The 14554-nt window shown below is 35.3% G+C and overlaps 1 protein-coding gene across 10 annotated transcripts in view; it reads right to left on the bottom strand.

Annotated features, from left to right (window-relative positions):
- Window positions 1–14554, bottom strand: part of LOC119068226 (disks large homolog 1-like) — a 141102-nt gene that overhangs the window by 16080 nt on the left and 110468 nt on the right. For 7 of the 10 annotated variants that reach the window (XM_037171724.1, XM_037171723.1, XM_037171726.1 and 4 more), the window contains 8 exons: window positions 12656–12874; window positions 5420–5628; window positions 5119–5298; window positions 4690–4842; window positions 3977–4164; window positions 3695–3894; window positions 2173–2481; window positions 1836–2105 (listed from right to left, as the gene is read on the bottom strand). In XM_037171724.1, coding sequence (XP_037027619.1) covers window positions 1836–2105; window positions 2173–2481; window positions 3695–3894; window positions 3977–4164; window positions 4690–4842; window positions 5119–5298; window positions 5420–5628; window positions 12656–12874 — 1728 coding nt within the window. The remainder of the gene's footprint in view (window positions 1–1835; window positions 2106–2172; window positions 2482–3694; window positions 3895–3976; window positions 4165–4689; window positions 4843–5118; window positions 5299–5419; window positions 5629–12655; window positions 12875–14554) is intronic. The other 3 variants (XM_037171725.1, XM_037171734.1, XM_037171732.1) reach the window with 1 other exon arrangement.

Genomic DNA, 14554 nt, shown 5'->3' with positions numbered 1-14554 from the left:
AAATATTTCCTTACATACACCATACACCCAGCACAAAATAACACAATTTCCATTAGCCATTAAATTCACAATTTTCGTAGTTGTTTTATTGTTGTGCTTTTCGCAAAGAGCGTTCTTTTTCCTTGTCGAAATAATAAAAGAAAAACCATCATTATCATCCATTCAAGAGAAACCGAGACGAGAAGAAAAAAAAATCACTTTTGAGATAGAAACTTTGTACATTTAACACATCAACTTCGTATAGTTTGATGAACATTTAATACGAACATGGAACAATAAATATAAAAAAACAAATAGAAATTTCGTTTACTTTTTGTTCTTCTCTCTTTTTAGACCCGTACGGAGTACTGGGGTCTTATAGGTTTACGCATACGCTTGTAACACGTCGAATTGGACTCCCTGAGTAAGGGGAAACCTATTGTGGTCTGTCTGTCTGTCTACACGATAATAACTTGAGTAAAATGTATCCGATTACGATTTTTTTTTCTGTTTAGTAATGTCAAAAGAAAGGCTAAGTTCGAAGATGGACGATTTTGGGTCGACTCCTCCTGAGCTGAGGCCCAATAAGTGCTTAAGGTTTTTTCGAAGATATCTCCGGACATTTAAAAACTACACTTATAAGTGATACGTCAAATAAAAGGTATTTACAATAACAATCGACAAAAAAAAAAGTTTTTGGAAATCGGATGACCGACTCGTGAGTTAGACTCCTTGGTGTGAACCAGGCACAGGGCGGCAAGCAGTTTTTGCTTGTAGGTCGGCAAAATTTGAACATATTTCGTCTGGTTTCGCTTTATTAGATAGGTATTTGAAATTATGTTCACCGAAGCGTTAGCTGGGTCTCTTGAAGTGAGCTCTTATCTGGCTACTCGGCCGTACAGTGAACGTGGAGTATTTTGTCAATATCTTGAGTAAATTTTGACAGAATTTCATGATTTTTTTTTTGTTTGAAAGGCAGGGCCTATTTTACGAAAACATGTTTCTCAAGTTTCTGAAAGTTTCTGAAAGTTTCCAAAATGTTTCTTAAAGTTTCTTAAGGAAACTTTTCTAGAAACTTAAGGAAACTTTGAGAAACTTTAGAAAACTTTTCAGAAACATTTTGGAAACTTTCTAAAACTTGAGAAACATGTTTCCGTAAAATAGGCCCTGTTGAAAGGTATTAACGAATGTAAAGCGTTTGTACTATTTACGGTCTCCTAACAAAATGGCTGCCGGCGGCCATATTGGATTTTAGTAAAAGTGATATAAAGTGGGAAAAATGGTACTTAGAGAGTTTCTGTTAACATAGAATTAATTGGTTATGTGTGTGGGGTGCTTCAGGCATTCCATACATGGACATCTATATATTTAACTATATACAGCTACATTGAGCTATATACAGGCATATAGAGCTATATAATAGCATATTCATCTGTGGAATGTTTATTTATAGTGAAATATAGGTAAATATAGCGGTATGTATATAGCTGTTTTAATAGGAATTTATGAAAGTTGACTTCGTACGGGGCTGTCTATATTGCCTCCGGCAATTTATTTGTATATGATAACAAGGCAAAGAGTGGATAATGTAAGTGATTTTAAAGGGCGAATAGCTTTTCCGTAGAGAAGAAAATGAAGTAAGAGAAATGAAGAGTTCCACATTAAGGGCTTTTGATACGAATAGGTGTTTCGTACGGGTCGGCGTTAGCTATGTTTTTTTATTGCTTTGTTTTGTTTTGAACGCTGCTTATATGTATAAACGAAAAATAAGATAAACTCCGGGAATCAACGAAATGAAAATTTGAGTTTAAACATTTTATGGTTTAACTATAAAAGGATATCAATGTAACACTCACTTGCTTTCGGCAACACCAAGTTGTCGGAATTGTTTTTGGATTGAACTTGGGCGGATTGATACAATGGATTGTTGTGATTGAAATTCCGGTTTCCTGAGCTCAAATCACTTTCAGTCTTGCATGCAACCAGAAACGTTTCGCATGGTAGACTGCTAAAATTTTGATTGTTATCGCCATCGATTGGTTGACTATTTAATACGGGATTATTATAAATAGGCGCATCCAACGCATCGTTGTTCAGATTGTTTAATTCGTACGAATTAGCTGCAGCTGAAAATTACCAGAATTTCAATTGTCTGATCGATAAGCGAGTCTCTGACCATAAGCCTCATATTACCTGTGAATTGGAATCGAGGTTTGCGTGACACAACGGGCGTGCTGCCACTGTTGCCCGCCAAGTCGAGATAGCTGGGACGATTTTGCTTGTCGCTATTATCACTTTCGTCGTCCATTTTCCATAGTTCATCTTCGCCATAGAATTCGGTTGACTCATTTTCGGGAATGGTGTAGGTGACGCTCAGTGGATTTTCGACAGCGTTTTTCGGTGGAACGAAAAAGGAACACTGGCTTATGGTCGACTGTTCGGAATCGGAACACACTGAAGATGACGGTTGACTTGTTATGATATAATCAGCAGGTATGTAACCTGTGGACAAGGTAAATACGTTTAGTAACTACAACATCCATAGGTGGTTCAGAATTTGGAAAGAACGCCGACTTTCTGCTGTGAAAAAAATTATTTCTGAAGAGCGGAATAGGAACGTTTTCCGAAAAACAGCGTATGTTGTGCAGTTCCGGTAGTCCGACTAATGCATAGTTCTTTGGACGCAAGCCACCGATCCACTCTATTTTCTAGTTCCAGTCCAGAGATGACATAAGAAAAATTTACATAGAGTTCTAAACAAGTAGAGAAAAAATCTCTGGAGCGTAACTCCATGCCAAGATGGTATTGTACGTTTAACGTAAACAAAAGGAAAAGTTGTAGAGAACAAAGTTTTACCGAAAGTTTTTTTTGCTGTTAAATTTTACTTACAAGTTGTTTTCGGATTATTTTAGTGGACGGCATAAGTATTATGGTTGTCGTATGGGGTAGTCGGGTTTGGGGTTGCTCACTTCCAATAAATCACAATTTGGGAATGGTCTGAGATTTTGTGGTCAAAATTGTATTCAATTATATGACGAAACAATCAGGGGACGTCCAATAAAAGACGTCCATACTTTTTGATAGTCTTTGACCATTCTTTCCTACGTCCATATTTTTCACATATCGTCGGCAACATAACTAAAGGGTGTATCTCCGATATCTCAGAAACTATTCAACCGATTTTGATAAACTTTTTTTTTCGTTGAAAGGCAGTGAAAAGTTGTGACTTTTGAGCCCGACGTAAAGTCAACCGACCATTTGATTCAGAAAATATTGTCGAAAAACTTAAAAAAACAGCTTTTTTTAAACAAAATTTGTGAGACATTTGAGCCGATTTTGATTTTATTTTTATTTTTCCCTGAAAGGTAGTCAAAAGTAATGAATTTTGAGCTCGACATGAAATCAATCGGCCATACGGTTCGGAAGATATTATGGAAAAATTGAAAAGCCTTTAGAGAGAACGACGAAAAATACTGATTTTACTGAATTTTTTTAAAGTTCACAATTCATAGTTTGTTACTACTTTTCAGGAAAAAAAAGTTTTTCAAAATTGGTTCAGTAGTTCCTGAGATATCGCCCCTTTAGTCATGTTGCCGACGAATATATATTGTTAGTCCGGTTTTGTCTACCTCTCCCCTGCCCCTGATCTGATCTGATCTCCTTTAATTGGCATCCTCTCTCGCTCATGCACTTACACAAATGGGCATTCACTTACTTTTATTGGAATCAGTCTTTTCATTTTCACTGTTGGAAGTTGTTGTACCCGACGAACCGGACTTGTTGTTGCCACGCCTTAGCCGACGAGGTGATGTTGTATTCGATCTAAATGACGAACCCGACCCCGACGACTCGGGATTCGGACCGTTCTTCTTTTGTCTATACGCTAAATCAGTTAACAAATTGATAGCCTCCGGACTGGATATGTTGATACAGACCAAGAATGAAAAACAGAATAGTAAAATGTATACAAAAATGAGTAAAGAAAATATCAATTTACCGTAAGGAAACTTTCGATTTGGAACTGCTACTACATATCGATCGATTTTCATTGTTCGACGGAGACATTGAAGCTATTGGTGTTTGGGAATCATCACGATAAAGTCTCAATTTCACTTTATCTGCTGCTTGTCTTAAAAATATCACAGCCTGTTCATGGGTCATTGGACACAGTGGTACATCGTTTACCTGTAAAGGAAGGATAAATTTAAAACAGTTAAATTTTGCCAGTCCCGAAAGGGATTAGGATTGTGTGATTGTGTTTGGGTACATTTTTGATGCATTTTAGGTTTACAGAATTGCGACTTTACTTTTTTTGGATCTCCATAAATCCTGGTAAATTAATAAATGATCAAAATCCCGATGATTAGTGAAGGTGTAAAAAAAATCTGACTCTGTGGAGCAACAGGAATTATCCGCCGATAATAGGCTGCGTACCAAAACACATTCATTGATTCCTAAAAAACAATTACTAGTCTCTAGGGATGCGCTAACGAAATGAAACCAAACATTTTTCATCGACAAACAACCATTGGACAACCCTATCCAGACCGATTTATTCCAAAAGCTTGTTTAATCAACCACATTCATAACTAACAAAGTTTCTTCTGCTTCTCTTGTTTTTATTTATTTTTTATTTTTTAATTTAAGAACCACCGGAGAATGGCAAATAAAAATGAGTTTATTTTCATAACATTTTTCTTCCACACTCACCGCAATAATTTTATCACCGGGCTTAATCCTACCATCAGTTGTTGCCGGTTCTCGTACCAAAGCTCGTACATAATGTCCCAGTACAGATTCATCCTCTTTGCGTAATGTAAAACCTAATGAACCTTGCTGTTTTACCATAATTATTTCAAACTCCTGCAAAAATAAGATGTAACATTTTAGCAACACATACAGAAAATGCCGTGGTACACAATGTACACAATACAATACAATAGTCCAGTCAAACGACGCGACCATTTATAAAAACAAAACAACACACAAAAGAATTTAAAAAAAATTAATATCCATTATCACATTGCATGGAACAACTTTTTACCGGGAGAGGTTTTGCGAAAATAAAATAAAAATGGGGGGAGGCACACACAGCAAACGAAAAAAGTAAAGCAAATATTTCATTCACAACACACTCACTCCATTATAATACGTCTGAATGGGATACAGCGGGTCCAGCGGCAAACAGTTGGGATGTGTTCTCTGTGGCGGTTTGGGTGGTTCAGCGGGTGGTGATAATTTCCGGTATTGTTCGTCACGGGGACGACAAACGGTTAAATTGACTATGCTTGATGTGGTGCGAAGAACCTCTAACGCTTCCTGCGAATGAACGAGAAAAAAATAAAAAATCATCGAGGAATCATCAACACCATAACAATTCTGGGAAAAGAAAAGAAAAACCGGAATATCTCTTTGTGTCGTTATTCATTTTATATCTTACATTGTTTGTCAGGCCGGTAAGTGTGATTCCATTAGCATCTAATAGTATATCACCCGGTTGAAGCATCCCAGTAGACCAAGCGGCTTGGTGCGCAAATAATCTTTTGATACGAATTAAACCAGGAAATGCGGCATTTGTGTCCACACCACCAGAAACGGATAAACCTAATCCACGTTCACTTCGTGTTATTTGAACCGGAAAACAGCAATCTGTTGGTTCATGCAATCAAGAGGAGAAATTAAATTTTTAAAAGAAAGAAAGAAATAATAACGTGAAATTTGGTCGGGGATTATGCCTGGTAAATGTGTGCTTTATTTATATATACTTCGCGTGTGTATCGTCCTTTCGTTTGGTGCCTCTCAAGTATTAAAAATGAATTGAATCTGCCCGTAGTTAATGCGGCAGAAATTTTTGTTTTTCCTGTTATGTTTGTTATGGGGCGAAAACATATGGGATTCCAGTCTATCTATGTGAGAATATCATGTACTTGCAAAGAAAATGTCTCAACGGAGCATATTTTCGAAAATTATTTTATAAATAGAGTGCCAATTTGAAAAGTCACGAGAATGAGGTGTATGAAATTCTTTCGCAAACAATGCACCACATTCCGCAAAATATTTGCTCCGAGTGTAGTATTCTAATTATTATCTACATCTCGCTAAAGCGGAAATTACACCTTTTGGTTTGTTTTATGCTAAATGTTTTTGTGGTAGGGATTTCGAATCATGAGTGAACTTAATTTTCCAAGGTTATGTGCAAGACTCGAACAATTATTTATCATTTTCCCCAAGTTTTTCCAAATCTTAATATGAACCCCTAAGATTCCATTGTAAAATAAATACTCGAATTTCGGGATTTTAGGTCGAAAAAAAAATGGAAACCATAAATTCTGTGCATCATCAATTTTGACGGGTACATGACGCTGACGCATGGATGTACATGAAGACAGAAACGAAGACAGACAGACAAATAAAACACTCTGCCTGTTAAAGAATATGAATTATGGAATATTTTATACACCAGAAATAGTGAAATTTTCACAAACGATGGGAACAGACAATTGAAAATCTTAAAGCTTCTCGAAGCCATATTTTAACTGGAAAACGGAAATGAAATGAAATAGATCGGCCAAACAAACCATATAACAGAAAATATAATCGTAAACTCTTTTACGGTCGCATAAAAATTATTTTTTAAGACTCTTTTTCGGCAGAAATGGTCGTAAAAATATTTAACTGTTATTGTCAACACTATAAACATTTTTTTTCTCCGGTCCTGTCTGGTCGTATCTGGGCGATATGAAAAGGATTTTAGGTGTTTTATATAAAATATACCACATGCTCACATCGATTATGCAATACTATGTTAAACACCTACGTATAGGCATTTATCACAGTGTCATACTGTCCGCTCCGAAATATCAAGATTTCAAACCAACAAATACTAATTTATCTCCAGACATTCGGCTTATAAATAGAAAATGTTTCCCATGTGAAAATTATCTTTCGGCTTTCGGCTGAAGTTATTGTAGGTATTTACGAACAGAATACAACAGTGTCATATGTCTGACTTCATATAGAAATAAATTCACCTGAAAATTAGCTTCAAATTCGCGAAAAAAAGACCTGAGAGTCTTACAACATTCACCACGGTAAATAGTCCTCAAAATTTCTCTTTTTTTATGAAAATTTGAAATGTGCAGCTCACACACACGATTCATATGATGATGTGTTGACGTACTCGTATTCGGCTCGTATCGCCAATACCACATTTAGTGTACAAAGCAGATCTTTTTAACAGCTTTACATGAAATGCTACATTACGTTCGTGATTTTTATTTTGACGAGTGGGTAGCTTGACCCGAAGGAAAGAGCTGTTACCTCACTCGTCCAAATTCGAATTCTGAAGCACGTACGTATTGCATTTTACATGATTAAGCAATGTGAATGGATATTTGATATGAGCAAAGCTACTTTTGCATTACTATTGTATGAGAAGGCCCCGCTGGCCGTCCAAAAGACAAAGTTCACACAAAAAATCAAAGAGGCCTTAGTGCATCGTCCCTAGGTATCAGCGGTGTAAATGTTATTTTAATTTTATTATTTTAATTGTGAAAACAATTTAAATGAATACTTCAACTACTGGAACTTGAATCCAGAAACAGTATAGAATTGGTCGGTAACAGGACTCTACTGTGTCATGTGTCTGGTGTATCATTTTCACATGGGAACGCTTTTTATTTTACTCGTTCTTAAAGATTTAACCCTTAAACCTTAATGTCTTTCATTAAATTTCCTACGGCTAAATCATATTTTTCGGCAAATTTAATACATTAAACGTCATAAAAGGATCTGCCTTTTATACATTTAAATAAAAAAAAGTAAGGCGAGAAATCCGTATTACGTAAACGTAACGATGCCGATGTAAGTCAGTTGGATTACTTTTTTTATTATTGCAGATTGCTCGAGGCGTTTATATCACAGGAAAAATGATTTACCAAAGAAGGAGAAAAAAATATATTACAATGCGTATATCGTAATAGCTTTTAGCAAGTCAAACTTTGCCATCAAAACTGTCCATCACATTTAAAGTTATAATAAAACATCGGCTATTTAACGTCGAATACAATTTCCTGTTTTATTTTCTTCCTCTCTTCTTTTGCTGAAAGCAGCAAAGAAAATATTAAAATAAGTTTTCATAAAATTCAGAGCTTTATATGTGATTGTGACGGTGGATCTTGAGGTTGATGTATCAACCTTATTTCACAACTTTCTTTACCCACCTCAAGTTTTTCTATTTTTCTGATTTTTTTTTTATTTTTCTATGTTCTTGAGTGTTTGAATATTAGTGTATAAATCGTGAAGCAATTTGGCAGGAACATAAATGTGCTATTAAAGAGAGTGAAGGTTAACTAATTGTTCAAGCGTCACATGACTTCACGCAGAATAATGACAGCTCTGTAAAACTTGAAACCTAATTTGCTTATGTTGTTCACATATGCAAAGTTTTGATTTTCTACAATCCGCTTCATTACCTTTAATCAAAAGAGAATTTACTCTGAAGTGTAGAAGTGAAGTCTTCTGGGTATTCTAGAAATCGTAAATGTCTTTTGTAATCAGTTCCCTACATAAGCCTTTTGAAATTTCCAGAAACCCTAACAGTTTTAGAAATTATTCATCCGTGTAAAATGGTGGAACTGGTATACATTGCAAAAGATAATAATTTCCTTTCATGACTTTCCCTTTCCAAATTGGTCAAATTACGATCATCTTTTAGTCCGATTGCACGAAATCGTACGGGTGCAACTCTATACAAATATGCACAATTAAAATGAACTGGTCAGTAACAAAGAGTATCTTTCTGAGAAAATCTAATAAATTATTTCTCCTAGGAATCAATGCGCTCAACTGGAAGTTGTTTTATTCATTTTTAGTGCAATCCAGAGTCGTTGTTTCCACCACCATTGTTTAATGTTAAGTCAAAGACCTAAAGTAAAGGTTGGCAAAATGTTTATTTGAACAAATAAAGCAGAAATTTGAGCACAAAACTTATGCTGAATGCTGTGTAGTGAAGGTTTTGCAAGCGGACGCTAATGAAATTCGGTAAAAATGTACTTGGTGCATGAGCACCAATGGAATATATTTATACCACAACAACATAAAGTGAATGCTTCCGTAGTTTTTCATTTACATTATTAGTTTTTACTTGTTGTATGTACTTTATGCAATGGAATAATTCGTTTTCTTTTGTGCTTTAAGTGAAGAAAATAAACAAAAAACATTCTTTCCATGATACTCGATGCATATTTTTCAATAAAAAAAAGTTTATGTTCTCTGAATAAAAACGGAATTCTTTTAACCATGGAAATTGCTATAAGCGAATAATACGAATAGAAGTTATTTCAAGATAGAAAATACATTTTTGTAAATAGAATTTCTCGCAAATATACACACATTTCGGGTGTGTCTGTCTACCGGAAGTAAATTGTTATGCGTACTCCAGTGCAGAGAATATACTTGTTTGACTAAAACTGATTTCCACTTCCTTTATGTTAACACACATTCCGAAATAACAATAAAATGGAGGACAAACGTTTGCATTTTCAAGTGTGTATGTTTGTGTCAGTGTCATTACTTAGCGTCGAGATGCTACGCTAAGGACACAATGAAAATTCAGAACAAACACTTCATTGCTTTGAACTGATGTCAATACTATAAATTACGACGGATTGTAGATAAGTCATTCGAGTGGCGAATGTTAGAGGCGAATGTCGCTCCTTGACATACAATGAATATTGATAATGAGATTGGTTTAATCAAAAATCTCCCTTAATAGGCGGCCTAAAGGGTGACTTGACCAACAATCTGCAACGTTACGACCGTTAATATTTGAGCTGTTCATAAATTATATATACCAGGAAATAATTTGACATTTTTGGAATGTGAACGTGAAGTCTGTGGTTCCACTGCAGCCACTTTAGAAAAAAATTCAAAGTAATGGGAACGGGGTAGTTGTTGGTGCAACAAGTATCCAGGGCGTCACAGGCGTTATTACGACCAACGGATACGCGTTTCTTATTCCAAGCACCAAGACCTATCCAACTCTAACCAACGCACTCCAATAACAGGAACAGATTTTTTTAACGGTCATTAATTTGGCCTCATATTTTGTATGGAACGTCCGTAACGCAAGGGTCTATACCAACATAAAAAAACTGAATTTAATAAATTCAATGTATATGAGAATTTTAGACTAATGTGTCGTGGAGGCTTCTTATTTAATTCTGTTCTCGTGCCTGTTCTTGGAGTGCGTTGATCCAACGCACTATCTACTATCATTTGCACCTGTGTTGCCTAATGTTATATAACGTAAATATTCCTATTTTCAAGGGCTACTGTTTTACGGGTCAAATGTTTTTCATAGAACATTAGTTTGTAAAAAAATTTAGTCCTACATACCCAAAGGACTTGAATTGAATCTCTGGATTGCCTTGTATGAAAATATAAAAAAAATGTCAGTATGACTTTACGTAGGTGCATGGTTAGAACCGAATATAATGCCGGAACATATACAAACCGTTTGAATGCATACACTCATCTTCTGACCAAGACTTTGAACCGAAATTTTCATGTTAATTTGATTACAACAATTTTGAAAGTTTAAATAAAACTGCGCTCAGCTAGCAATATATTTACCGACATGAAAAACAAACATTACTGTTGCTTTCAAACATACACATTTGCAAGGAAATCTGAACATAAATGTACAAAATAACCCGACGTAAATTACCTAAACTCTTTACAGAGAGAGAGAGAGAGAGAAAGAGAAAGCAAAGAAAAATTCCAGTCAGCAAATTTTATCCATGATTTGAAAGGAAAATTTAATGAAACATCTTAAGGGGCCGTAAGAAAAATCCATAAAATAAGTCACGTATTGCGGATTGTGTAATATGTACTTTGATTCGTTGATTGTTCTGCTGATACAAAGTTGTAAATAAAACCAAAAAAAAAATCTTTGAAAATAATGTTCGTGGCAAAAGAATTACTATTGGGCTATATGTATGTCTATGTCTATTGTATATGTAGTATCTTAGGTATAGTCGTGTATATAAACGTAACAGTCGTGGAAATAATATAAACAATTTTATAGAAAGGGATAAAGATTTATGTCTTTAATTCGATATTAAACGCTCGACAGAATGTTTGGTGGTGGAGCATTTTTCTCCTTCTTGTGCTTCATTTTCGTTTTTTTTTTAATTTCTCACAAGGTAGAACTGGTTGATTTAAAGGCCTTTAGGATGAAATATAGATGGAAATATCACATGGTCAATCTGTACGAAGGGTTACATTACGGGTTAAGTTAAACGGGCAAATTGGTTGATATAAAGATATGTCAACAGAAATCACTCCAATATCATAATCTGTCATATTGTAACGGGATACTTTCCGATACTATTGCTCAAATCAAACAGGATACGTTGCCAAACTCGACTTCAGGTCGTATAATTTTACAACAATCACATTCACTACTTATATCGAAAATAGTTGATCCAGATTCTCGTAACATTTTTATTATCTACAGTTATAAAAGCCCCATCCCCATACGTCAAATGCCCTGTGTGGAAATCTGTTTTGTTCTTTATGTCCACGTGAAATTTCGATTTTCAATAAAGCTGTGAAAAAAAAACAATTCTGCGATTCTGCCTGCATGGAAAGCAAATCAATCTTAGCCGAAATTCCGCACCTGTGTACAAGGACATCCATGCAAGATTTCCTTCGGTTTAATGAAAAATGTTCGTAAACAAATATGTCACCAATTACATTCTGAATTGTGTGAGTTATTTATTTATATAATAACGACCGATATGATGATCGGTTGGATTACGTACACACCTTTGTTCGCTCTACACGAAATTTCTATAAAAATAATCAATCAAAATAGCGATAACGTGCACAAACACACAACAATTTTATACATCGTGGACTCATTTCTCCGACAAAGCATAAATAAAAGCATCAACGTAAAGATAAAGGACTCGGGTTCGAGAGTGAATTTTTGTCATTATGAAGGGATATATGTTTTTCGATAATAAATTGCCAAGTTTATGAAAGATATTTATGACTGTAACTTAAAACAAAAGAAAGAAAAAATATCGAACCAGAACATAACACATCCCTCGTCTTCGATTATTATTTTTTGTATTCCTTTACTACTCTCCCACCTATCGAAAATGACATAAATGATGAGTATAACGGCACTTTTAATGTACAATATTGGAACATTTTCAACTACGCATCCCTCACTCCAATACAATACATTTTGCTTAAGTCATGTAATTCCCATTCAACCTTCACTATTAACATAAAATATTCACAAGCCATACGAGGTTTTTACGATCATCTTCTCCCTGTATACCGTAATGTCTTCTGTACATTAATTTAATGTTGAAAATGGATAGAGCTTGAGAGATGTGCTCATTTCTTTATTTTTACCTTTTTACACTTTTTGTGTCACACAGCAGAGCAGAAAACTTTTTTTTCCCTATTCTAATGCTAATGGATAATGCGACGTCTAACATATTGTTTTGTTTGGTTTTTTTCAAAAGGAAAGAAAAGCACATCCGAATCCACTTATTGTTTTCAAGATTTGTGTTTTAAATAAAATTTTTGACATCGAAAAATGGGACCGGACAACCTTAAAAATTATTTTAAAAATAAAAAAAAACGTTTTACTCACCTGGAGTAATGAAACTATAATCGCAAGGATTCCGTCCCTCGTAGTCCCAGTGTTGTTGTGTATTATGATGCATTGAATGGTACGACGGGCCACGGAATGGAGGAAATAGTGGTGGCACCTCGTCTTCGGGTGATCGTTCCGACGCGTAGCCTTGATCACAACCTGTATCGAAAGTGGAACGATTTATTGGTAGCTTTAGTTGAATGTCGGGCCTATTTTCTGTAATAAAGGAAACAAAATCATTGTTTTCTATGCTAAACACCATGGAGATTTTTCCTTGTGGGATGCTTCTACAGTCTAAACACATTGATTTGGGACCCACAGTGTACGTAGTACTAGGCTTAGAGATCAGTCAGAAAAAAAGAATTTCTTCGATTTTTTTTTTGAGAATTTACACCCAGAGATAGTGTGAAAAACGACTGAAAATGTACACAAGTTTCGCAGGGTAGAAAACGATTATAAAATAAAATATTATAGTCTTGGGGGTAGCAATGAAGAACGTGAACACATTTTTGTCAATCTTCCACCGTCGGCCGTACGTTTTATGCCTTCTCATATTCCCGTTGTATACGTTGCCGCTACATTAGGACGCATTCAAGCCAACTTCACGTTCAACCGGACGGATCTACTTGAACTATCTGATAGGAGATTGAAGTGGTTCTCTACAACGGTATGTGCAACTGAAAGCTACTTACTCTGAATAAAAGACATAAGCTAAAACACCTTTTATGGCAGCTAGACAACCTTGGTATACAGAGGGAAATTCGGGAAATTCCAAGATTTATATGGTGAAAACAGGAGTGAGATTCGTACTCAGGAATCTCTAGACAGGAATTTCGCGCCGATCCATTTTTCAGTTGTGATTTCGATTTGGTTTTTTGAGAAGTAGAAAATTTGAAATGGGTGCGAACTCGATCTAGTGTGTGTACAGAGAAATGGAGAGCTCGAATTATGTAATACAATAATCCGAGGCGAATCCGAGGTCAATAAACGAACTAAAACGAGAGTTTTCATTTTTATCCCGACTTATGTTATGGATTTTATGCTGCGATTCATTGAACACCTTCGATCTATTGGTTAGATTGAGTATAACTGCATGACCTGAATTTAATCGGTTCCGATAAGCGGTATGAAAGCCTCTTAGGGTAATTGTGCATCAAACGTGGATTGTTTTCATTCCAAATTGAAAGCTTTTGCAAAATGAAAGAAAATTTCAATCGTTCAATTGAAGGTTCGAATTTCTTTCAACGTTACTTTGATATATGAGCACATTTTTCAAGCATTTACTCGTTTTTACGATTTTTTTTACATTACCTACGCCCCTCGACCGAAGAAATTAAAATAAGAAAATTTGAAGATGTTCGTATAAGCACACAAAGAGTAGAAATTGGAATCTATAAAAGTTTTCAATTTCAGAAATTTTGCAACTTAAAAAGAGTGTTATTACAAGCCCTCCTTACGGACTGATGGTGTAATACAACGTCGCCAGATTAATTCATTTCTTAAAAAAAAACTCTTTCACACCATCAGTAAAACTTTCCATCATTTTACGTGTGGGATTTACATTTTGTTCGTACACGAAGCATTTTAGATTCATTTCGCCGAAGTGTTGTTGGTGTAGTTCGCTATACGGATGATTGTTGACAGTAACTCCGGGTTTATTAGGTATTTAAAATACTCTTAAGGCTTGGCACTTGTTTTCAACACACAGAATTGCCACCTAAATTTTTAATAATACCGAAAAGACGCAAACGGCAATGAATGATGTGTAGCTATGCGGAATATAGTGAAATTTGGTTCGAAATTATTCCGAAACATAACAAACGAGAGGGATATGAATTCCTATTTGTTCGGTACTCTATCAACAGAATAATTGCCTTGGTCATAGGTCATGGTAAA

This window comes from Bradysia coprophila (genome assembly GCF_014529535.1).
Source record: "Bradysia coprophila strain Holo2 chromosome X unlocalized genomic scaffold, BU_Bcop_v1 contig_173, whole genome shotgun sequence".
Classification (NCBI taxonomy): Eukaryota; Metazoa; Arthropoda; class Insecta; order Diptera; family Sciaridae; genus Bradysia; species Bradysia coprophila.
Note: the sequence above shows the minus strand (reverse complement) of the source record. Positions and strands in the feature narration are given on the sequence as shown.